Source organism: Protopterus annectens, chromosome 7.part0 (genome assembly GCF_019279795.1).
Source record: "Protopterus annectens isolate FY-2018-M chromosome 7.part0, PAN1.0, whole genome shotgun sequence".
NCBI classification, from domain to species: domain Eukaryota; kingdom Metazoa; phylum Chordata; order Ceratodontiformes; family Protopteridae; genus Protopterus; species Protopterus annectens.
Window position 1 is genome coordinate 1069547296 of NC_056739.1, and position 26842 is coordinate 1069574137.

Genomic DNA, 26842 nt, shown 5'->3' on the forward strand with positions numbered 1-26842 from the left:
GTTCTCCCATACAGAAGAACTGTAGAAATTATCCTGCTAAAACATCCTATGTCAGAAGGGCCCCTTCTACGACCAGCCCTACCAGGCATAGGAAAGGGACTAGGAGGCAACCTTCTTCAAGGACTACCTCTTCTCAGCCAGCTCAAAGGTAGTCCTTTCAGGACCAAAATAATGTCAACAATGTGTGACTGCTTTGCCCACCGCCCCTGTCTTCCCATCTCTCTCACTGTCTGCCCCTTTGGAAAGAAATCTCCACAGACCGCTGGGTGTTGGCAATAGTAGAAAAAGGATATTTCCTATCCTGGCAGAAAAGACCCCACCCCACAGGGCATTCCTTTCCCACCCAAAAATCCGCTTCACCTAATTCCCCACAGTATCCAGGATCTTTGGGTACAAGGCACCATAGAACCCGTCCCATTAGGACAATAAGGAAACTTTTTTACTCCAGACTTTTCCTAGTTCCAGAAAAGGATAGACCATGGAGAACAATCCAGGACTTATCCATTCTAAATCTTTTTCCAAAAGTCCTCTCTTTCCGAATGCTGTCCCTACCGACTCTGCTTCCACTGTTGCCACCACAAGCATTCATGGCCAGTTTGGACATGAAGAAGGCTTACCTCCATATCCCCATACACCCAAACCACAGGAAATACTTCTGCTTTGCTGGGCCTTGTTCTCATTTTCAGTTTACTGCCTTGCCCTTTGGTTTGTCCACTGCACCAAGGGTTTTCACCAAATGCCTAGCTCCTGCCATAGCCTTTTGCAGGACCAAGGGTATACAGATCTATCCCTATCTGGACAATATTTTAATTTTTGCAGAAAAAGAAGAGACCCTCAAAAATCATCTCCAGTTCTCTGTCCCTGCTTCAGAGACTAGGTTTCACAGTGAATCTCCCCAAGTCATTCCTATCCCCATAAAAAGACAAGGTCTTCCTGTGGTGCAGGATTCGGACAGAGCCAATGAAGGCATTTTTACCCCAAGACAAAGTAATCTCCATGATAAACCATTTCCAAGACCTCCTCCAGATAGACCAGCTGTCAGCAAAACAGTTTATGTGCCTTCTGGGTCTTTTGGCAGCGATCCTATGCTTCCTCTAGCCAGGATGTACACGAGGAAGCTACAGTAGTATTTGAAGGACGTGCGGTGGTGGTGCTGCGGTAGCGTTGTCGCCTCACAGTAAGAAGTTGTCCTGTTCGATTCTCAGCTAGAGCGTCTTCTGTGAGGAGACGTGCGTGAATGGGCGTACCTTCGTTGAAGGTTGTGCATCAGGGCTGGCAACTCGGCACGTAAAAATCTACTGCCAATCATTAGCGGACCGGAGTTCCGCTGTGGCGACCCCTAACTGGGAAAAGCCGAAAGACACAACAACATGATCCCAGCACAGCCATCCTCTAGACTTCCAAATACCCTTCCTAGCTTGTCTACAAACAGAACTAAGGTTCAGCATATGCAAACATATGCCTTGGATCTGAGCTGCTGTGCTACCATGAAAGGGACTCAAGGTACAAACACCTTGACATGCATCCCTCTTGAGGAAACCTATTAGTCAGGGAAATGACGGCAGTTCATTTTGCCCTGAAGGCTTTTCTCCCTATCCTTCAGCCAGACCCTCTGCTAATCTTCACAGACAACACCACTGTTATGTGGCACATCAACAAATGGGGGGGTGACCAGGTCCTATCTTCTATGCAGGTTGGCAATGCAAATTTGGAAATTAGCCTCACAAAACAACTTATCCCTACAGGCAACATATCCCTTCCCAGGACAACCTTCAGGCAGATGCTCTAAGCAGATCGTTCTCTCTACATCACGAGTGGATGTTACAATGGGAAGTTTTCCTAGACATTGTCCACCAGTGGGGTACACGACATAGAGATCTGTTTCCCTCCCCCCAGAACAGGCAACTGACAAAATTCTGTACCAAACACCACTCTCCCCTAACTTGGAGAGTGGATGCCTTCACCATCTCATGGAAGGGACTGTTTCTTTATGCCTTTCCACCCTTCCCTCTCATTCAGAAAGTCCTCCTGAAGGTCAGGAAAGACATGCAAAAAGGTTGCTGGTGACTCCCTACTGGCCAAGGCAGCATTGATTCCCCCTTCTACAATCTCACCAAGGGCAATCACCACAAGTTACCTCACAAGGTGGACCTACTCACAACAGAAGGGAACTCTCATCTCTCCACACCTAGAGATGCTAAGCCTAACTCTCTGGGTGATAAAATTCTAGTACCCTTCAGACACCACTACACAGAGGACGTGCTTTCTATCCTACAGTCTTTCATACTCCTCAGTGAAAGTGCACCTCTCTGCTATCTCTGCCTGCCTACCCCTGGAACCTCCGAGATTTTGCTTCAAGAATAAGAACCTAAAACGGTCATGTAAAGAAGGTTTAAGGAAGAATGCACATAATGGTAGATGTGGAACATTCAGATGCGGCAAATGTAAAGTTTGTCCTTACATTAATACTAATAATTTATTTTGCCATCCTGTTAATAATAGAAAATGTATACTACATACTTATGCAGACTGCACCTCAAAGAATGTGGTATACTTAGTCTGCAAAGCCTGTGTAAGTTATTATGTAGGCAAAACAATTTGCCTCCTAAAAACTAGAATCTTCAAGCATCTTAGTGATATTAGGTTAAAAAACAGAGAATTCTCTGTTCCAACACATTATATTGCATCCAAGACATAATTTTCACTTTTCAGTATTAGAAATTGTGACATCTGCTTCACGCAGAGGTGATTTAAATCACACTGAAGTAGCTGAAAGTCATTGGATAGCTTATTTATCAGCTAACAACGTGCCAGGTCTTAATGGCGTATTTCCTTTAAAACCTGTACTTTTGGGAAGGAAGCGCAAAAAGAAGATAGACTCGTGATGTCATGTTTAATTAAGTGGTTGATTGGCTTTTGTTCCTTTAAAAAGTGCTCACAGCTAGAGCGTAATGTGATCTGAAGAAGGCATTAGCCAAAAGCGCTCATCATTGTTTTAAAATATTCTTCTGTTTTGATCGCAGTTATCATCGTTTAATAAAGTCTTTATTTTAAATCTGTTTTATCACTTCTGCATGGTGGCTCAGCTACATTTGTCATTTGTGATAAAAGAGAGACTGCTTTATGAAAGAAGCTCCAGATAAATGTAAGCAACGGAATAAGAAGTGTTGGGGTAGTAATAGAGTGAAAGGAATAGACATCCAGGAAACTTTAACATTGTGTGGATAAATAGGGACGTTAAGGTATGATAGGTGTGTGGTCTGTGTCATACCCTGGCGTTCTTCTGTATATATCATGGAGCTGACAGTAACTGATGCTTCTGAATTTATTTGCAGTTCTAAAGACTAGTGTTAGGTGTGGGGGCATGCTGTTTAACAGCAAAATGTATATGTTCATTTTAAGAATATTCCTAGGTTATATTGCATTTAAGTCTGTGGTGAAATATATTTGATATGAAGAAAGGCAGTGATGCATGTGTATTTTTGTCTCAGCTGTTAAATGCTTCTATGATTAGCACTACTTGTGTTTCAATTTTAAAATTTGTTTTTTTCTGCTTTTGTTTTTAGACCAGCTATGTTCTCAAAAACATAATTTACACGGAACTCTGCAAAAATTCTGACGTTCCTGCTGGTGGCATTAAAGACGAGGCTGTTGCTGTGATGAGAGGCAATTGCACATTTGTAGAAAAAGGCAGGATTGCTCAAGCTGCCGGTGCAGGAGCTATGCTGATTGCCAGCGAAGATGGCCTGGTAAGTTCAGATATTTTAAAGTCTGTCATAGGTAGGTACTAGGCTATTGGCCCTAGGGCCTGTATAAGCCTAGCCAAAAATGTACCCTGGCTTTCGCCACCCAAGGAAATTATTTTCCTGTGCCCCTGTCGTGCAGAGCCACAGAAGTGATCCCTGGGGTGAATTTCCTATTTCCCATCCAATCATCAAGATTTTTCTTGAGTGCTAATGAGGAGCTCTGTTTGACATAGATAGGTAGGCTGTTCCCAGAGTATGGGAAGTCTCTGGGACAGGAATCTATCGCTCCAGCATGTTCTGTTTATTGTGGTGACAAGGTTTAGGTCCCTAGAGCGTGTAGCCTCGGAGGGATTGGGATTTCTTTAAGTGGAGCATGTACAACAGCTCTGGGTTTGACATAGCTTTGTATGTTAGGCAGAGATCGCCTCTGAGTAGGCGATATTCGACGGAGTAAAGCTGGAGTTTTTTGAGACGGTCTGCATAGGGCATCTGTTTGAGGCCAGTAATCCTCTTTGTGAGGTATTTCTGTGGCCCTTCCAGTTATTGTAGATGTCTTGTGAGGTACATACCAAAAGGGGCGTTGTACTCTATAATGGGTCTGAGTGATGAGTAGAGGGGAACAATGACCTCTTTTTTTTTTTCTGGATGAGAAACCTTTTGTGATGAGGTGAGCCACGTAGAATGATTTCCTGACCACTGTGGCAATGTGATTATCAAAGGAGAGACTACTGTCCACCTGTGTCCCAAGGTCTCATCACATTTTCGGCATTAAGTAGACTACCAGCTATGTGGTAGTTCATGGGTACAGAGTTTTTACCAAAGGGGATGACAGTACACTTTTTGTATGTCATAGGTCACAACTGTAGGTTACATGGGTTCACCATGTTCACCTCTCTACTTGTGTAATTCTTCTGTAGTCTAATGATGGTTTACCTTTTAGAGGAGATGACCCCCCTTCCCCCAGTGCTGGCAGGGGAAACTGTGTATGAAAGCCAGTTTATTGGCATTTTTGTAGGTTATGATTTGAAGCAATGAAAATTTTTTTTTTTTAATTTGTGGGTTTTAACTCCCTTGATGAGACGGCAAGGCATAATGTGTTTCTGAATGCTAGCCCTTGGTCTCCACCAGAGAATACTCCTTTGGTGAGGAAATCCCTACATCCTCCCTAGGTGGAGTAGCTCAAATGAGCATCGACCATTCACCTCAACTGAACTTTGGATATTCCAGGTTGCCAGCAGTACATTTAGTTTGCCCTATCTCTGCATTGGTGGACTGTACTTAATTTAGCCATTCAGATAAACTTTTTATGTACAAGTACAGCGCAACATTTAGAGCGGTTTGCCTTGTCTCTGTGTTTTTTTTTTTGTCTGTGATTGCTATGGCCCTTGTTGCGATTAATATTTCTTTTTTTCTGGCCCTTATCAACATTTCTTTAATTTTTTTTTGTACTTTCTGCATATTTATGCTTGTTTTTAGCTCAATACTGACTAAAAGGTGCTTGACAAAGCAAACTAAAATCTCATCAGTAAACAGTTAACTTGTCATATCTGAAAATACACTCAAAACCAAACAGAGTAGGATTGCAACTGGATAACACAAACCTGGATAGCACAAGGATGAAGGAATAGAATTTATTGTAAATCCACACGACATAAAATAGTGAGGTTAAGCGCTTTCAACTGTTTACCACAGTCTTCCTCAGAACACTTCATTCATCAAGTTAATTCTTTTTTATATACTCTACTTAATTAAATAATTGAATAATTACATAAAGAAACCGCCAAAAACTTTAAAGGCATACTGTTCACAATGAAGACTGCATGTTAAAATAAGCTAGTCTTTCCAATAGTAAAAACAAATAGAAACATATATTTCCTTATAAAATAACCTTAAAACAGACATATGTTGTTGAATATTAACAAATTCATTTAAAATATGTGAACTAAAAGCTCATATATTATAGATACACTGTTGTTACCAAAGGAAGTCTAAAAATATGGATGTGTATATGTCTTAAAATATCTAAAAATATATATGTATGGATACATAAGAAGTATATATGATGTATATATAAAAAATGTGTATTTCTACATGGAGTTAGAATATATGAAATACTTCCATGTATCAGCTCAGCATATACAGAAGTTGATGTAGGGCTGCTGGATATCCTACAACACAGTGATGTACATTTGATTGTAAGCTAAATATGTGGGCTAAATATATGATGTGATGCCCAAAACTACTTCCAGCAATATCCAAACATGTATAAATCACTTGTAGTGAAGGGTTAAGAATAGTATTTATGTTGTGTTTATAGGAGAGCTATAAATGGTTTGATACTAATAAAATCATTTGGAGTCAGTCAGTATCTGCCATCTACTTTCTCTTAGAGCCAACTCCATTTAAATGGACCTGATCAATAATAGTAAAATTGAAACTATGGTCATTGTCTTTCTCTAAGATGTGTCTGTATAGGGCGTTTTTTGTATCACATTTTTGTATCCTGTACTGATGTTCATACATGCTTCTTCTTCAGCTGTCTTCCCGTTTTCCTATGTAATGTGCATTTTGATATCATCGAGCCTGAATGTTTGGGCTTGATTAATATACCTACATTGTTTGCATCTACCACATTTAGTTGTTCCTTTATGTCCTTCATTTTGTCCCTAACATAGTTTGTCCTCTCCTGTCTTATATACACATTTGGGAAATTTGCCTAATGTTTCTTCTATATCCATAGCAATAATTCCCAGTGTCTTTTAAGAATTTCTTTTATTAGATGCGTGTATGGTGTGTACATCAAAACACATACTCTCCCACAAAAAAACACTCTCCTTCTCTTTCCTCCTAGTGGACAATATAAAGGAGGTTAAGATGTATTGTAGAAGACTCAATCTAGCAGTACAATTTGATAAAAATACTAAAGTGAGATCCATTGGTTGCAGCAGGAGAACTGACTCAAGAAGAAAAGTACATATATCCCTGAGAGCAACCCACACATACTTAATTATGAGAAAATGGTTTGCAATGATATTTACTGGACACACAAGAATATTAGGAAAGACAGGAATAAACATGACGACAATTTATCATTATCAGAGAGAGAAAGTTTATCAAAATTCATGGGTAATAGAGATATCAGGTGGTGCAGTTATTTTCTATACCAATGAATATAATGAAGGAATTCACAATCTCTTATATGAGTCAGGAAACTATGAAAATATATCTATTAATCAAATAAATAACAAAAGAATAGACTTATGCATAGTAGAATATCTGATTGACAATAGGATATCCAATGACACGTATACATTTTTAAAGACTGATCATCCGATCTTGGCAAAAATGGTTGGAATACCTAAGGTCCATAAATCTTTGGAAAATCCCCCAGATCCAAAACTTTCAATATAGGTCAATTGATTGATAGATGGCTAAAAAACATTTACGACTCCATTCCCCACATCATGAAAGATTCTTGGAGATTTTTGGGGGACTTAACTAAGGACAAATGGCATCCCAATTTAATATATCTTACTATAGATGTCAAGGACCTATTTTCAAGTATTCCCAAAGATGAAGGTTTGGAGTTTTTTGCCAGCAGTTTAAGAAAACATTCAGGGTTCTCCTGGGATAAAATAAGCCTAATTTGTGATATGATGGGGTTGGTATTGGACCACAATTATATAGTATTCCAAGGAGAATATTTCAAGTAAACCAGAAACCTGGTTATGTTGCATGTATTCAATAGTGAATTTTATTCTGATATATCTAACTATGCTAGGTACCTGGATGACATATTCATTTTATGGAATGCATCTGTGGAGAGATTAGATGAATTCATGGAATTTCTCAACTCCACAACAGAATTTTTGAAATTTACACATACTTTTAGTTTCAGTGAAATTTCATATTTAGATACATCAATCAGCCACAATGAAGATGGCTTTATTTCCAAAGTGTACAGAAAGCCTACTTTCTCAAATGATTATATTCACTACACCAGTAACCACCCTCTTTCAAGAATATATTAAAAGGACAATGCATCCCAGGATGTCATCTACAAAGGATCATATGGAGACAGAACTTAGATTCATCAAAAATCTATTCCTGGATCGGGCCTGTCCAGACAAGATGGTTATTGATGTGATCAATTATGTACAAAATCAGTGGGGCCATAAGTATTCACCAATCTTAGGTAATTATTGTATGGAAAAAAGGAAAGAGAAGGAGAGTGTTTGTGGGAGAGTATGTGTTTTGATGTACACAATCTAATAAAAGAAATTCTTAAAAGACACTGGGAATTATTAGCCGCTATGGATATAGAAGAAACATTAGGCAAATTTCCCAAATGTGTATATAAGACAGCCCCGAGAGGACAAACTTCGTTAGGGACAAAAATGAAGGACATAAAGGAACAACTAAATGTGGTAGATGCAAACAATGTAGGTATATTAATCAAGCCAAAACATTCAGGCTCGATGATATCAACCGCACCTACATCACAAGTATGACGGGGAATTGTAATTCTAAAGCGGTAGTGTATGTAGCTTTATGTAATGTAATGCACATTACATAGGGAAAACGGAAAGACAGCTGAAGATGTATGAACATCAGTACAGGATACAAAAATGTGATACAAAAAATGCCCTATACAGACATATCTTAGAGAAAGGCAATGACCATAGTTTCACTTTTACTATTATTGATCAGGTCCATATCAAATTGGAAAATGGAGTTGGCTCTAAGAGAAAGTAGATGGCAGATACTGACTGACTCCACCAGAAAACCGGGTCTAAATGATTTTATTAGTATCAAACCATTTATAGCTCTCCTATAAACACAACATAAATACTATTCTTAACCCTTCACTACAAGTGATTTATACATGTTTGGATATTGCTGGAAGTGTAGTTTTTGGGCATCACATCATATATTTAGCCCACATATTTAGCTTACAATCAAATGTACATCACTGTGTTGTAGGATATCCAGCAGCCCTACATCAACTTCTGTATATGCTGAGCTGATACATGGAAGTATTTCATATATTCGTTCCCTAACTCCATGTAGAAATACACATTTTTTATATATACATCATATATACTTATGTATCCATACATATATATTTTTAGATATTTTTAGACATATACACATCCATATTTTTAGACTTCCTTTGGTAACAACAGTGTATCTATAATATATGAGCTTTTAGTTCACATATTTTAAATGAATTTGTTAATATTCAACAACATATGTCTGTTTTAAGGTTATTTTATAAGGAAATATATGTTTCTATTTGTTTTTACTATTGGAAAGACTAGCTTATTTTAACATGCAGTCTTCATTGTGAACAGTATGCCTTTAAAGTTTTTGGCGGTTTCTGTATGTAATTATTCAATTATTTAATTAAGTAGAGTATATAAAAAAGAATGAACTTGATGAATGAAGTGTTCTGAGGAAGACTGTGGTAAACAGTTGAAAGCGCTTAACCTCACTATTTTATGTCGTGTGGATTTACAATAAATTCTATTCCTTCATCCTTGTGTACGAGCAGTGTGTTCTACAGCGTACCTATCCAGGTTTGTGTTATATCTGAAAATAGGCATTTGCTTACCTGTTGTACTTAATCAGTTAGGAGAAGCTAAGTAAAAGAAGAAGCCCTAAAACAATATAAACAATTCATACTTGGCACTCATTTCAAGAATTTAGTGTAAATAACATTGCCTTTGTAAGGCAAGCTCAGGAAGAAATTTAGTGTGTTTGCACAGAAAAATAGCTCTTAATAGTGGATAGTAACCCATGTTTTTAGTTAATGTGTCCATTTTCTTACTTTCTGTGTAAGGTTGTGCGATATATAATTGGTGAACATTTGTAGAATAAAAAAAAATAAAAAAAAAAGTGAATACAAGTTGCTCTCCTGTATATGTATGTAGGTGTGTGTATGTTTGTATGTATGTGTATATATATATATATATGTGTGTGTGTGTGTGTGTGTGTGTGTGTGTGCATTTATATATATATATATATATATATATATATATATATATATATGTATATATATAATAGAGAGAGAGATAAAAACAACCCATATTGTATATTGATACTAATCAAATGTCAATAAATAAATAATGTTACGCTATCGCCAAATTGCCTGCAAACTTTGCTTTAGCACATTATGATGAACTGTCTATTTGGTCTAGTATGTCATAGCTGATTGAACGGCTTCGTAAAATTTTCTTTTACCGATGAGTGCTATTGCTTGTATGACTGACTACCCATGCTGAAACATTGATGATCTTGCCTTACTGGATACTGAATGATTACCAATGGTGAAACATTGAGTGTTTTTTCAACTGAATGGGTTTTTGCACACCAGTGCAGTCTTTTCTGTGGAGGTTGTGATTCTGTTTTGTCTTACCCACATTCCTGAAGTAATAGTTTGTGGAAATTTGATTGATGTATTGGACATGTTTGGACATGTGCAGGATGAAAGAAGTTCATGTGTACTTTGTATGATTTTGCAGCTGCATATTTAGGGAGAGTACATAATGCTACTACATAAAATAGACAGATGTTATCTAGTCCTATCTTGCCTACATTCTTACCAGTGGGTTCGGAGCCGAATATCGTCTCCGACTCGGCTGATTTTACTAGCTCGAAGTCTTTCATTGGCTGGGCTAAGCAGGTATCCCATGGTGCACTGCTCCATATTCCCAGATCTCGTTTGCCGCTCGTGCAGCTCGGACATGGTTTCGCTTGGCTGTGGCTAAGTACCCTCTTTTTCTTGTGTTAAGAAAAGGTTTGATTCCTATCAAAAGCTATTTTCATAGCTAGTTGTCTGAGTTTGAGTTGGTATAGTTTGTAAAAAAAATTGTGATTGTGTGATTGTCATGTGGTATCCCACTGTCTGTTCCCTCGGGCTAGGCCCATTTTCAATTAGAGGGCCTAGTTCTCTTCTGTGTGAGTACGGTCCAGACCATTTAACTTTAGAGGTTTGGGCTTCTTTTTCCTTGTGGTTTTTCAATCCCTTGTTCAGAGTTTGTACTTCTTTTTTGGTGTGTGTTTGGTCACTGTTTTAGTGTTGGTTACTTTAGCGCCGTTCCCGCCTTTATAGAGTGAATGCCTGTGCATTGTTTCAGACTTGGTTTTGTGTTGTGGGCATAGTAGTTAAGATGTCTAAGGATACCAAGGAGCACAAACCTTTGGGTTTTAAAAAGTGCTCTAAATGTGGGTTCAAAATGTCCATTACCGATGGGCATTCCATTTGTGTCTACTGCTTAGGAGCCATCCATCTGCAGGAATCCTGCAGTTTTTGTCATGCGTTTAGCCCTAGAGTTCTCCAAGAGAGAAAGAATAAGCTAATCTTAAAGGGACTATTAAAACCCTCCTTTGAAGAGGCCATGGATTCGTCTTCCAGTAGGAAGTCAAAATCTGGCAAGTCTAAAAAGAAATCTCCGGCTCAGTCAGCTTCATTGGAGCCCCCGGAGAAAATCTCAAAAACTGCATCGACCTCGGCTCCACTGTCCTCGGGGCCGCAGGAAGGATCAGAATTGACAGAACCGGCGTCGGCTACAATTGTATTGGAACCTCCTAGGAGCTGATCGCCCAGTCTCAGACCAGCTTCTCCTGAGAGGAGATCTCATTCTCCATCCCTGTCCTCCAAGTCCTCCAAATCCCTTTCAGATGTGGATGTTGATAGGGTGGTTCAGAGGCTCCTCCAGTCACTGGTTTTGGCAAAATTGTTTTCGGCCCCGACCCAGTCGGCTCCGGAGCCCATCCTGACCCCGTCTTCGATCATTCCTCCTCCGAGTGCATCTCTGTCTTTGGAGCCGGAGTGTTCCACGCCGTGTGATCTTTCTAGGCCGGCTCCGATGCCCCATTTGGCTCCATCGGTACCGGCATCGACTCCGACTCCCTCGGCTCCATCCTCGGGGTTCAGGACTCGGGATTCTTCAGTCGGGCCCGAGGGGGACATCTCGGGGCTTATTTCAGTTCTGAGCCTCCCTCTCGGTGCATCGACTCGGGGAACTCTGACCCCCGTCATGGCCTTGGAGACTGGTCGCTCCTTGGATTCAGGGGGGGGGGGCGGCCTTCGAGGCTATGCGGACCGTGCTGGCCAGATCATCAGCTACATCAGGCAGGGGTCGGTCACTCTGTCCCCCACCACTCTGGTGAGAGCTTCTGATCACCACCCATCCATGGACAGCAGAGCACCAGGGCCTAGGGATATCCCCACGATTGGTCGACGAATTTCTGAGGGTCCCTCAGAGTTCGTGCCTGAGGAGCCCCCCAGAAAGAAAGCGTGCAAGAGGAAGCACATAGACTTCCAGGATGAGTTCCTCACCTCTGATACTGACCTCGAGGAATCTGAGGGGTCCCCCAAGTCATCCTCTGATGTTTCCTTCTCCGATATACTGGAGATACTGAAACAAAGAGGTGACTGGCCTCCCAAAGCCCCTACCGAGGAGGAGTCAGTATTCCTTAAGGCATTTGCTGCTCAGCCGTCTGCCTCCTGGGTGTCTCCACCCTTCAACGAACTCCTTGACCTGATTTGTCGGAGAGTGTGGGAGAACCCTGATTCTGTGGAGCCCGTGCCCAGGCATCCCAACAAGTTTCTTTCCGCCCCCCAGGGCAAAGAGTTTCTGTCTAAAGGAGTCCCTGTAGATGCCATGGTGGTGGTGGCAGCCACTCAAAAGGAAGTAGCAGAGTCTTCTTCATCCGTCCATCCTCCTAACAAGAAGTCTAGGACCATGGATCGGTACGGGAAGTGTACCCTCTCATCAGCGACCTTTACACTACGGTCACTGAATTACCTGGCTCATTTCACTCAGCTCTAGAGAGATCTCCTCAAAGTGTTAGGGGATACTCTTGCGGGTAACGTCCCTGAGGTGGTGGCTCAGATGATTAACGCCCAGGTCTCTACCCTCAACTCCATTGTTGACTCATCCATGCGGCTCATTTAGTATACAGCCGAGGGAGAGAGTAGGGCAGCAAGCTCAGTCGTCGCCCATAGAAGGCAAGCCGCCTGTGTCACTTTGCGGAGGCCTTCAAGTCTTCCTTCACTGATGCCCCCTTTGATGGTTCCTCTTTGTTTGGGACCAAAGTGAGAGACACCCTCACCAGGTGCGAGCAAGAGGGAAAGACCCTGTCTGCCGTAGGGGTCCGTTTTTCCCTTCCTTCTAGGCCTTATCCCAAGGCCCAGCGGGGGGGGGTGTGGTTCAAGAAATCACAGAGGTTTTTTTCCTGCCACACAAGGTGAACCCCCCTCTAGAGGCAGGGGGGGGGTTATTCAGGGAGATGTTGCCCCAGAGGCAGAGGGGGCCCCCGCAATTCGGGAGACCGTGATTCCTTTCGTGGCTCTCCATACTCTCGTTCCTGAGGGTGTGCCTGACTGCGCTTATCCGGAGCCAGTCGGGGGTCGAATTTCCTTATATCCGAAAGCCTGGAAAAGCATTACCCAGGACCGATGGGTATTACGGATAATCTCTGGAGGTTATCTCATTCCATTCTGATCAGAACCCCCGCCAATCAGAAAAATCCCAGACGTACCACCCAGTCAAAGGGATCAAGCAGCCTCAGAGGTCTCACAGCTGCTAGAAAAAGGAGCCATCCAGCATGTCCCCTCAGACCAAATCGGATTAGGGACTTACTCAAGATTCTTTTTGGTGCTGAAAAGAACAGGGGACCTGAGACCCATTCTAGATCTCCGCCAACTGAACAACTACATACACAAGTCCAAGTTCCATATGGTCACACTACAATCGATTCTCCCATTGTTGGGAGAGTAGATACGGATGTGCTCCATCGACCTCAAAGATGCTTACTACCATGTGAAAATGGACAGGGCATCCAGGAGTCACCTATGCTTCTGGCTGGGAGCCAGTCATTTCCAGTTTCGAGCCCTGCCCTTTGGTCTCACCACAGCCCCCAGGGTGTTCACCAAGTGTATGGCGGTGGTGACGGCTCAGTTGAAACGTCAGGGTTCCAGGTGTTTCCGTATCTGGACGACTGTCTCCTTACTGCTCCCACCAGGCATCAACTAGTTCAAACCAGGGACGCTACCATCAATCTATGTCGTCAGTTGGGCATAACAATAAATTGGGAAAAATCTGCCTTATTGCCCTCGCAGCGTGGCACCTTCATAGGATTAGAATTAGACACCATTCGAATGTGAGCATATTTACTGCAGGAAAGGATCAGAGTCTTACAACAACAGGTACACATGCTGATGCCCCTGAGACAAGCGAAGGCAAGATGGGTTCTCCAGCTCCTAGGGATCATGGCAGCAACAATCATGTTGGTCCCTCTAGTGAGATTACACATGAGATTTCTCCAATGGCTCCTCTTTGTTCAGTGGTCTCTCCAAAGACTTCCACTGTCTCATCCCATCTTGCTCACGGACAGATGCAAGCAGGACCTCGGTTGGTGGATGTGTACCAACAATTTGGACAGCGCAAAGACCTTCGTTCCACCCATCCCGGTTGCCACGGTGACCACGGACGCCTCCCAGATGGGGTGGGGGGGCATTATCTTGGCAGGACAGTCCAAGGCACATGGCAAGAACACAAGATACATCTGCATATAAACGTCCTAGAGATGAGAGCAGTGTTATTTGCGTTGCAGGCACTTCAGAGTGTTCTTCCTCTAGGGACGATTGCGATACACTCAGACAACATGTCAGTAGTGTGGTATCTAAACAAGCAAGGGGGAACCAGGTCTTACCCTCTGTGCAGAGAGGCCATGCGAGTGTGGCATTGGGCAGTAACTTCCCAATGGTTTCTGGTGGCAACGCACATTCCGGGGAAGTCCACGTGATTGCGGACAGGGTAAGCAGAGCTATTCTGATGTCTTATGAGTGGTCCCTCAATCGCCTGGTTGCAGAGCGAATCTTCAGCAGATAGGATCAACCTTGCTGCGACCTTTTTGCCAGCCCCCTCAGTGTGAAATGCAGCAACTACTTCACGCTGATCCCCCCACAGGGGGAGTCACCCAGGGACGCTCTGGTTCACGATTGGCCCTCCGGTCTGCTTTATGCTTTCCCTCCGTTTCCCCTGCTGTCAAAGGTGATTCAGAAAGCGCAATCCTTGGGAAGCAGAATCATTCTGATTGCTCCACACTGGCCTCGCCAAGTTTGGTTCCCCTTTCTTCAGCAGTTCATTGTGGATACTCCTTGGACTTTGGACCCTCAACCAGATTTACTGACACACATGTCGGGACAGTTCCACCCCTCCCTGATGACCCTCTGGTTGACAGCTTGGCTACTCCACTTCCATCGTTAGTCAGACTTCATAATTTCTCACCAGAAGTGGTTCATATATTATCAGCCACTCATAAACCATCTACTAGAAAGATTTATTCTAGCAAATGGAAGAGGTTTTCTATCTGGGCACATACCAGAGGCATTGATCCTTACACAGCTCCAATCGATTCAGTACTGGAGTTTTTGTCTATGCTTTCCAAAAGGGGTCTGCATCAGCCACCATCAAAGTTCAACTGGCAGCGATCTCTAATTTCCATGTAGCGCATGAGCCTAGTCTCATGGCGCATAGACTATGCAAGGCGTTCCTGAAGGATACTCTGTTGCTCCGTCCCCCGGTGTCCGAACCTATCATGCCCTGGGATCTCAATTTTGTTCTACAAGCCCTTACTCTACCACCTTTCGAGCCTGCAGCTACCTGTGAATTGAAATTCTTGACCTGGAAAACAGCCTTCTTAACAGCAATCGCTTCAGCAAGGCGAGTTTCAGAAATTCAAGCCCTCTCTTCCATAAAGACAGGGTCTCTCTCAGACCAAACCCTTTGTTCCTTCCTAAAGTGGCTTCCGTGTCTAACCTAAATCAAGCCATTGAGCTGCCTGTCTTCTTTCCCCACTTTTCCAACAAAGCAGAATTTAGATTCCACCAATTGGATGTACATAGACAATTACGCTTCTATTTACACCGAACAAAAGATATCCGGAAGTCTGACCAACTTTTTATTTCCTTTTTGGAAAATCGAATGGGTTCCCCGGTCTCCAGGGTCACATTGTCTAGATGGATATCTTGTTGTATCACTTTCATCTATCAAGCAGGAGGTAAAGATCTGCAATTTCCGGTCAAGGCTCACTCTACTCGGGCTGTTTCCACTTCCACAGCCTATCAAGCCAGATTGTCAATGGATGATATATGTGCTGCAGCTACTTGGGCTTCTCCTCACACATTTGTTTCTCATTACAAATTGGACGTGGTTTCCAGGGGCAGGTCTTCCTTTGGCTCGACAGTTCTCAGGAGTATTTTCCTATGACCCACCCAGGATGTAGGTGCTAGGGACGCTGTCCCATGGGTAAGAATGTAGGGGAGATAGGACTACATAACATCAAGAAGTTATGTACTCACCATAACGTTCGATGTATGTAGTCCATCTCGCCTCACATTCTTACTTACCCTCCCACCATCCCCCTTCCTGGAGGATTTGGAGGTTAAGTTGCTATCTGTAGAGTTCCCTTGCTTAGCTTATTCTTTACCTGGATGTTATGTGTGCATGGAGTACAAATGAGTTTCGCAGCAAACTAGATCTGGGGATATGGAGCAGTGCACCATGGGATACCTGCTTAGCCCAGCCAATGAACGACTTCGAGCTAGGTAAAATCGGCCGAGTTGGAGCCGATATTCGGCTCCGAACCCACGGGTAAGAATGTGAGGCGAGATGGACTACATACATCAAACGTTATGGTGCGTACATAACTTCTTGTTTTTATGTATGGCTCTGTGTTGTGATGAGAATGAGTTTTGTATCTACCTTATATTTTGGTGGCATTTGTGGCATTTAATTGGTCATTTGTATTTGTTAAGGAGGGATAGATGGAGCTGCTTACTTTTGAAAATGAAGCTGCAGTATCTAATTAATTTTGACTGAACCTGAGAAATTCAGTGAAATTCTCAGCAAACACTGGATTTTGGGATGTCTTTGATACCATGCTTACAGTCTCTTAAATAGCATAGTAAATATGAAGGTGCTGGTTACTAGACTTCATACTCTGAGAGACACTCATCTTTCTTGAAGTTGCTCAGCAGAACTTTAAGTATTTCATCTTAGCTTTGCTGTACTAGATGCATTTGTATTACGCAAGCATAATGTGTGGTTTGTACCTGGCAAAAAAAGACTGGCTTGCAAATTTTTTATGCATGGTTTCTACATGCAGAGGTAAACACTGCATAAATAGTGTAAAGTCAGACCTTTAAGTTATCACCTTGGGCAGGCTAAGGATTGTTTTTAAGCAGCAGTTTGTTTTTCATCCACCAAGCAAACATTTGCCATACAGTACTCCCCATTCCTGACTTCCGTCTTGATGATATCACTTCTTTAAGGAGGTTGTTCAGTCACCCAGCAAGTGAAAAATACCATGCACTGCTTCTTTTGAGCACCCCTCTATATTTTCAGATAGTTTCCCCTTAATGCTTCTCATTAGATCACTGCATTTGTTGTGTGTGTTCCGCTGCCACTTTTGTTTTTAAGATTCTCAGTTGTCGACCTCGCATGTTAAAAGTTTTTGCTTCCTTCTTTTAAAAATGTAAAACATTACTGCCACTTTTCCTTCTGATAGCACATCTTCTCTAAATGGTCTTATTGTGTCTGTTTCTCCAGTAACTAAACATTCTTTGAAGTGTTTTTTTGAGAGTCGTGATGTTTCATCCAGAGCAACAGTTATTGGGAATGTGATGAGAATTACATTCTCAGCTAAATTTTCAGAATGTTAAAGCTAAACACTGGTGTTCTCTCCTTGATAGGGAGGTTTTATTGCACTATCTGCTGCCAAGGTCCTGAAAAAAATGTGATGAGAGTGGGAAACTAATCCAAGGGGTGACTGAGATTTTCAGTCTTCCTTCTCCAAGTTTTGATAAAGGTTTCATCCCCAACTCAAAATCTTTAAAAAGCATTCTCAGCAATCTTTAGAAAAGCAGACATTCAAAAAGCAACTGCAAGAAGCTAAAAAAAAAGAGGGGGAACCATCCAGAAATAAGGTCAGCCTACAAATTACCCCCCTCAACAGTCCTAATATTCCCCCAAAGTCATTGTTTTTGTTTGGCAACAGATGATCTCAGACAACTAGGTACTGAAAGTTATCCATCAGGGGGCTGATAGCAGTGAGAGTCCCTTCCTCCTTTTCAGAGAACTCCTCCTCATTCGCTAGATCAGACTTCTTTATTTTCCTGTGCCATACAGCATCTGCTGACTCAAGTCGTAATACAACTTGTCTCCCTATCCCTGAAAAGTTTTGTTCAAGAATGTTTCTGGTGACAAAGAAAGAAATAAGACTTATCGTCACCTTTCCTAGATCTTTCACTTAAACCAGTTTATGAAAGTCCTAAAGTTCAAAATGTTAGCCCTTCATAATCTGTTGCATCTTATTCCCCATTCAGTTTTTTGGTAACTCTAGTTTTAAAGGATGCTTATCACATTCATAGAGCCTAATATTTCAAACTTAAGGATTTCTGTGTCTGGGTTTTACTTTCAAATGTCCTTCTTTCTTTCACTATTGCAGTATTCCAATACTGATGGGTTATCTCACTGAGGTAACCTGACGTCCAGCCAGTGTATCGAAGCTAAAACCTTCCATGTGGGTCATACCTTTGTATGATATAAGCATGTAGACGTAAGGCTACATAAGTGGACATGTGAGTATAAGATTCTCAGACTGTCTTGATGCCAGTCCAGACGTATGTCTTGCACAAATTGGTCTGCTATTTGCATGGCTGTTGGCTGTTACCGCTGCCATCACTTTTTTTCCATTGGGAATCTTCCTTTGATTCTTATCTTTTTGATAAGATTTGGTAGATATCAGTGACGAGAGGGATGTTTGATTGTTGTTGGCAGATTCTTTAAAAAGACCTTCTCTCCCAGTGCTTATTCTGTCTTGGGTCTGAACAAGACTATAAAAATTGTTAGATTTGTCAGTCCTTGATACCAGAAACCCTATATACATGATTTCCTTCATTGAATACTTATTTAGAAACCCAACATCTGAAGTGCCTTGCTCAATTGAAAATGGCAGAATCTTCTGCCTTGGATATCCTGCTCACAAAAAAAAAAAAAATTCAAAAGGTCTAGGCTTGAACCATTGACTGCCTGAGTGGGATTTGTATGTCTTATTTGAGGTGTTGCAGGAACCCATGGTACATCTGATTTTTCTCAGGCACCCACCATCACGAGCCTGATAGAGGCCGGCTCTTAAGCAATCCTTGCTTATAAAGTTACCCTAAGCAACTTCTCCTATTTGTATGAATACTGAGAAACATCGCTCATACAGCTGCCTTATATACTGATACATAAAGGTTCCATGACTCATGTCTGCATTTAAATCTGTATCTTTATATTTCCAGAACTCACCTTATGTTGCCACATATTAATGTGACCCAAAGTTGTTCAAGGTAGTTCGCTTCGCTCTTGTTGCCACATTAAAGACCCAGTGTGGTGGAGATGAATCACTAAACGTAAAGCTCCAGTGTTACTCCGTCCTTTAAACAATTTCCAAAATTGTCTGCTAGTTCATCTTATTCAAGCCTCCATTGCTCTTTGCTTGTGTAGTTACCCTAAAACACCACCTAGTGTTGTTTGTTGGTATATACCTACACAAGCTGCAATGGTTTAACATGTTATATCACACAAATAAACTTCCAACAGGGAACTAAGCATTTTAATTGAAATGTGATTTCAACTGTAATTGAAATGTGATTTTATTTTAAAAAGTGGAAATTTGTTGATTCTTGTTGTTTGTCTGAAGAAGTCCTGCTAGGAGCAGGACGAAAAGCGGAAATTAAAACTGAAGGCTTTACCTTTTAAAACTTTTATGTTTTGCTTGGTCCATTGAAGGTAGATACCGATACCATTTGGATTGTTTTAATAGAAGTGGTGCAGTGAGGGCGTGTTCATTTGTCTCGGTTCTTTTTCTAGTTTGTTTTTTGTGTTTGGATTCCTTACCTGTTAATCCTGTTTTGCATTGTGGAATTGAAGTTAAGCAAAGGACACCTTTGAGAAACTGTTTAAGTCCACCAAGGATGGCTATTCCACCGCTCTAGGATTTCAATGTTGTCTTGGAAAAGCATAGTCAGACACTTTGTGAGCTGGCAGCTTCAGCAACTCTGAAGCTCTGCATATGGAAAATCATTTTGCTGGTAGCCCTCACCTCTACCTGAAGGGATTCTGTTCAAGGACTTTATCATATTAATCACTGCTGCAGTAGCCTTGGGTATATGGGTTATATTTTAAAATGCTCAAAATGTACGAATTTTACCAAAAAACAAACATACTATGAACCAGGGTGTTCAGTCACCACTTTTTTTTCCAAGTGCATCTGGTACCTTGGTCATTTGCCTTTCAGGATAACATACCTCCACCAAGCAGTCATTTTTATACCGGTAAGACCCAATTAGTTATCAATTAATTAAGCAAATATTTAGTTACTTCAGAAACAATTTAAATATTTCCTTGTATAAAGGATCTTAAATAACATCTTTTTAACTTATCTAACATTTTTAGCCACATTTATTTATTTAATCACACATTAAAAACTTAAACTGACTTCCAAATTCAAGCCCCTATGATATAAAGTCTTATAATTCAAGATAATCTTATTTATTATTTATTTATTTATTATCAGTTTGATTACTGGGGAAGTCCACTGGGTCAAGAAGTGTCCATTTTCAGTGGAGGCCCGGGGAGAAAAGCTCCATGAGCAATACAATACAATAAAGGTTGCAAAATACAATCAAAGGTTATAAAGTGAAATACAAGAGTAGGATTCATATATTCAAGAATTGCAAAGTGTTATATACATTATGAGACAGTTTAACAACGGAAATTTTTTTTTCCTGATGATTACAATATTTACATGCTTGGAGTCAAATAAAGTCTGCTAGTTCTGGTTCTTTGGAGCAATAAGAATAAGTATGAGAGTATAGTGGAGTGGGGGTAAGGAGAGCTTAGTGGGGAATCCCTAGAATTTATGTGGGGTGAAAGCAGGAGCATTTCCATTTGGAAGATAGGTGTAGGAAAAGTTGGGTCTTGAAGGATTCAGTGTTGGGTATGGTCCTAAGAGAAGGAGGCAGAGAGTTCCATTTTTTACCTAGAGAGAAGGAGAGTAGAAGCTGGCCAGCGGGACGTTTGGGTTTGTGAATGGAGATTAGGTTTTGGTGTTAAGATCTTAGTGATCTATTTGGGATGTATGGAGGAAGGATGTTCTTTAAGGCTGGGCATATATCAGGAGAGAATATTAGTTTATGAGCGGTGGTTAGTTGCAAATAGTCTAGGTGGTTAGGGAGTTCTAACCAGTTCAGAGATTGTAGGCTGAGGCAGTGGTGAGTTGATGTTTTGGATTTGGTAGCAAATTTAGAGATCTTATTATAGCAGGCTTCGAGCTTAGAGGTGTTGGTAGCAGACAAATTGGTTAGAAGAGGGGCTCCATATAGAAGGGAAGGTAGGAGGTAGGTGATTGCCAGGGTATGTCTAGAGGAGTTGGAGAGAAAATGATTGTTCCTATATAGCATACCTAGCTTTTGGTGGGTTTTCTTTGTTTTGTTGTATGTGAAGATCAAATTTGAGGTTTTCATCTATGGTAATGCCAAGGAGTTTTGCAGAGGGGACCACTTCAATGGCAGTGTTAGTTTGGCTTAGGACATTGAAAGTGTTTTTGTCCAAGGAGGTTACCTTTGAGGGGATGAAAATTAGTATTTTAGATTTATTGGAGTTGAGTGAAAGGTGGTTTTGGTGCATCCAGTTCTCTGTAGTGGAAAAGGCTAATTGAGTTTTAGTCAGAAGTTCAGGAAAGGTGGAGGCGGAACACACCAAGGTAGAGTCATCTGCATATTGGATGACCGTGGTGTCAGGGATGACGGTGTGAAGGTTATTTATAAAGATGTTGAAAAGCATGGGTCCAAGGATGGACACCTGAGGAACGCCAGTAGGTGTAGGCAAGAAGGAAGAGGAGGTGTTCTTCCATTTGACAGCTTGAGATCTGTCAGATAGGTAACTGGAGAACCAGGATAGAGTATTAGGGGAGAGATTGAGGTTAGTCAGATGATGAAGTAGGTGCGTATGGGAGATGGTGTCAAAGGCTTTAGAAAGATCTAGCAGTACTGTGAATACAATGAGTCCGGAGTCTCGTGCTTGATTGACAGTTTCTAGGAAGGACAGTAAGGCAGTTATGGTACTGTGGCCAGGACAGAAGCCGTGCTGGGTGGGTGTTAGGAGGTGATTGTGAATTAGATAAGGCAAAAGTTGGTGGTGGACACATTTTTCTAGAATTTTAGATATTGGAGAGAGTAGGGCGATGGGGCGGAAGTTAGAAATAGTGGTGTTTTTGCCTCCTTTGTGAAGAGGTAGAATGTAGGCTGAACGCCAGAGTTTCGGTACATATGACTCATTTAAGGATCTATTGATCAGAATACTAATTGGGAGAGCAATACCTTCAGCTGCATGTTTGAGGAAGGAGGAGGGAATGTTGTCACGGGCATTAGAGCATGGCTTTAGCTTGGATAGAAGCTTTTTTATAAAATTAGTGGAAACAGGTTTGAGATGGAAATTAAGGGGATTGTTGTTTGGGTTGTTGGGCGTTGTGAAGAGGGAATTAGGTGGGTTCTTATTTGGAAATGTTTTAGTTAGTTTAGCTATGGATTCAGTAAAGAAGGTGTTGAAATGGGAGCTCAGTTCACTGTCAGATAGATTAGGGTCAGGGCAGGGATTGTTCTGTGATCCGGGATGGAGAAGGGAGTTGACCGATTTCCAGAATTGTTTTGGGTTCTTATTGTTGTTGGACTGAAGTTTATTATAGTAGTTTTTTTTTGTCCTTGGTAATAAGTTTTTTTACTTGGTTGCGGAGTTGGGTATATTGAAGCGAGGCAGAGGGCAGTTTATTTTTCTGATAGAGTTTCCAGGATTTGTGTCTGTGATGCATAAGTTGTTTAGTTTCTTTGGTCAGCCATGGGGCAGAATTAGCTTTGATTCGTTTATTTCTTAGAGGAGCTAGGGAGTTAAGAGTATTTATGAAGGTAGAGTTAAAATGCTCAACAGCGTTGTCGAGTGTGAGTGTGTTTAGAGATTGACAGTTAATTTGTTTAAAGATGTTAGAAAAAATTAAGGGGTTGAAGTTGCTGAGGTTACAAGTTTGAACGTAGAGATGTTGGTGTTGGATGGAGCTAGTTGATCGATGGATGAAGGCAGGGAGATGGTCACTGAAGGTGTCAGGGATAGTGCCACAGAGAGTGATTTTGTTTGGATGGGAGACTAGAATCCAATCTATGATGGACCCTGGGGGATGATTTTTGTTAGGGTGAGTTGTTGAAAAGATTACTTGAGTGAAGTTGAGAAGGTTAATGGATAGTGAGGGGGATGGCGTGTTTATTTTATTCCAGTCGATATTGACATCGCCTAGAATATAGGTTTCGTATTTTATTTCAGTGGAGGCCCAGTATAGAATATCTTCAAGGGTGGAGATATTGTTGCCTGGGGAGATGTATAAAGAAATGAAGCAGATATTTTTATGTTTATTCAAATGGAGAAGGCTTGCTGTGATTTCGGAATGTTTGAATTTAGGGGTAGGGATTTGAAGAGGAATAAGAGATAGCAGATTGGAGTAGATTAGAGCAGAGCCTCCACCTTTTTTGTTTAAACGGTCACTTCTGAGGATGTGGTAACCAGGAGGTAAGATTTCAGAGTCAGTAATATGGGGCTTTAGCCAAGTTTCAGAGATGGCTAGGATGTCGGGTTGATTGTGATTAATCCAGGCTTGTACATGGTGAAATTTATTGTTGAGGCTCTGGGCATTGATAGTGAAGATCTTAAGAGTGCTAGGAGGGGAAGTGGGCGGAGAAGAGAAAGGGGGGGGTGTTATTTGTTATAGGTGAAGAAGAGGGTGGAGGGAGGGAGTAGTTTGTGCTGAGGCAAGGGCCAGGGTTAGGATGAATGTCTCCAGATAAGGCTAGGACATTACAGGTGATAAGTTTTAGTCTGTAAGGTTTGTATAGTAGGTATCTGTCTGTGGTTAGCAGAAGTTTGAGAGAGAGTTTTAGTTGAGGTAGAGAATAGTTTGGGATGAAATAGGTGCAGTAGGTTGGGTGGAATAAGGGAGAAGGATATGGAGTGAAAGTGAGAGAGTTGGAGAGATTGTAGATGGGTGTTAGGGATAGTTTGTGTAGGAGGGAGGAATGGTGGAGCTTTATGGGAGTAAGAAGTAGCAAGATACAGAGGTATTAGTAAGATGAGAAGGGAGCTGGGGAGTTGGATAGTTAAGGGGAGTTGGTAGGGCATATTAGGATAGGTTAGGGTAATGTACAGTGAAGAGAAAATTAATGTGGTATGTTAATTGAGAAGGGAAGGTCTAGAAGTGAATGGAGAGAGTTAGATATTGTAGACAAGGACAATGGAAGAATGAGCGTATAGAGGTATAAAAATTGGAGAGGGAGGAGTAGTAGTGGGAGGGGAAAGAAAGGAGGAGTATTCTTTGATGAGAGAATAAGGGGGAGGGGTAATAGTAAGAGAAGTATGATTGGATAGTGGATTGATGAAAGTTTAAGGGGAGGGGTAATAGGAAGAGGACTGTGATTGGATAGTAGGTTTGGTAGGAGGTGTTTGTTAGGTTTAAATGTAGAGGAGCAGGGGGTGGGTGGAATTTGGGGGCAGTGTAGGGGAGCGGAGTGAGCCCGCAGGGCAAATGGAGCGGAAAGAGCCAAAGGAGGAGAGAGTAAGGAAGACTATCAGAAGAGAGAGAGTCAAGATACGTTTTACTGCAAAGTGCAGGGTGAGGGAAGACTACTGAGAATAATGAAGAGGTAATCTTACTTTCCAATTGAATTGAGTTGCTGGCAAAGTCACCCCCCTCTAATCATATATGGCTGAACTAAAACACTAAATAAATGTCTGAACCATGATAGACCTTATAAAAGTGTTCTGCTACAGGACTTTTTAAATTACAATTTCTAATATCTCCCATGTGTTCCAAGATTCGAATTTTCACTTTTTGTTTTGTCTGCCCCACATACCATCTAACAGTACTACAACCACGTCCTATAATATACACTACTCCACAAGATTCACAGTCTAATCTCTGTTTGGAAATGAATTTCTTACTAGTAATTTAAGATCCTGTCAAATTCCTTGTCTTAGAACAAATCTTACAGTGGCCACAGGCAAAGGGGCCCCTTCTTTCCACCAATGTCATTGACTGCCTATGCCTGAAATTCAATATTTTTCAATTTATTCTATTATATGAAAATGTGACAAATTTTGGAAACAATTCTCCCATCACTTCATTTCTGCTAGTAAATTAATTGAATTGAAAAGTAAGATGACCTTATTGTAAGACTTTGTCCTAATGGCTTGAATTTGGAAGCCAATTTAAGTTTTTAATGTTTGATTAATTCAGTATTTATTTATTTTTATTTATTTTATTTTATTTTACATTTGTTGACCGGGCTAGTCTAACTGGAATACAAATCCATTTTCAGTAGAGGCCCGGGGAGAAAAGCTCCAACACAAACAAAATATGTATAATAAAAAGTTGTCACAATTCAGAGAAATATAAAGTAGTTGAAAAGTTCTGAACAGTTACAGCCATATAGGCTTGATGCAGTTGTCATTACAAGAGTACATAGCTCATGATGAGGAGATATGAAAATCAAAAATAAAATACAAAACAGTTGTTCACTTATAGAAACAGAAAAAAATAGGATAAAAAAGATGTTTATTTATACAAATGTACCATGTGATACAGTGAAATACAAGGTTTATAGGAGACAGCAAGAGGATGTCATTAGTTAGAACATAATGATATTAGATGCAGAGAGCACATAGGAAATCGAAGAAAGACAGTCAGCATTAGTACAAGGGCATAACCAATGAGTACTGAGAAATAGTTTTAGTTTCTGTTTAAAAAGTGTTATAGAGGTCAGGGATAGGAGTTCAGAGGGAAGCATTTTCCAGTGTTTGCCTACAGAGTTATAGAACAAAGAATCTCCAGCTGAGTTATTGGATCTGCTAGTGGTAATAAGTAGCTTATTAGAAGAGCGTAAGTTCTTAAGATTGTTGTAGTGGGTAATGAGAGTAGTCAGTATAGGAGTATAGGTGGTGTAGTGCAGGCTCTTATGGATAATAGCAAGCTGGTGAAATAGTAACTGGTTTTGGAACTCTAGCCATCCTAATTGTTTTAGGTTGTTGCAATGATGTGTTCTAAAAGGAGAACCAGTGGCAAATCTAGCAATACTATGATAGGAGGTAGCAAGTCTGTTGAGGTTGTTTTTTGAGAGATTGGTATATATGGGTGAAGCATAGAGTAGGGTAGAGATTAAATGAGTTCTAGCTATAGTGGTTTTGGCTGAAGGAGTAAGAAAGGGTTTGATTCTATAAAGGGATCCCAGTTTCTTATTTACTGTTTTTATAGTGATGTTAATATGAGTATCGAAGTTTAGGTTATTATCTATGGTTATTCCAAAAAGTTTAGTGGTTGGGTCAGGAGATATAAGAGTCCCGTTCTGGGATATAAGAGTGAAGTGAAGAGGGGTTGACCTGCAAGTAGGAGTAAAAAGTAGCAGTTTAGTTTATTTAGGGTTAAGTCGGAGGCATCGGCTTAAAAACCATTGCTTAACTGTATTGAATGCTTTTTGTGTAAGGGACTGTAGCTCGGAAGGAGTATTAGCTGAGCAAATAATGGTGGCGTTGTCTGCATATTGAATGCAGGTTGCATGAGGAATTGCTAGGTGGAGGTCATTAATGAAAATGGAAAATAGCAGTGGGCCTAATATGGAGCCCTGGGGAACACCAAGGGAAATGGGGAGGTGAGAAGATAGATTGTTTTCCCATAGTACTGCTTGTTGTCTATTGTCTAAGTAAGATTTAAACCATTTTAAGGCTAGTGTATCAAGAAAAAGAGATTTAAGTATTTCTATAAGGAGCTGGTGGTTAACCATGTCGAAAACCTTAGATAAATCAATGAAGACAGAAGAGGAAAGAGTATTATTATTACAGTTTAAATTACATACATTAAATTAATGTACAGTAAATGTGGTTAAAAATCTGTTTGCTAAGTTAAAATGTTATTTAAGATGCTTTATATAAGGAAGTGACTAGATA

At 41.0% G+C, this 26842-nt stretch overlaps 1 protein-coding gene across 4 annotated transcripts in view; it reads left to right on the forward strand.

The window, feature by feature from the left end:
* SPPL2A (signal peptide peptidase like 2A) overlaps positions 1–26842 on the forward strand; it is a 1262472-nt gene that overhangs the window by 274309 nt on the left and 961321 nt on the right. For all 4 annotated transcript variants that reach the window (XM_044077635.1, XM_044077634.1, XM_044077636.1 and 1 more), the window contains one exon: positions 3567–3749. In XM_044077635.1, the coding sequence (XP_043933570.1) occupies positions 3567–3749 (183 nt within the window). The remainder of the gene's footprint in view (positions 1–3566; positions 3750–26842) is intronic.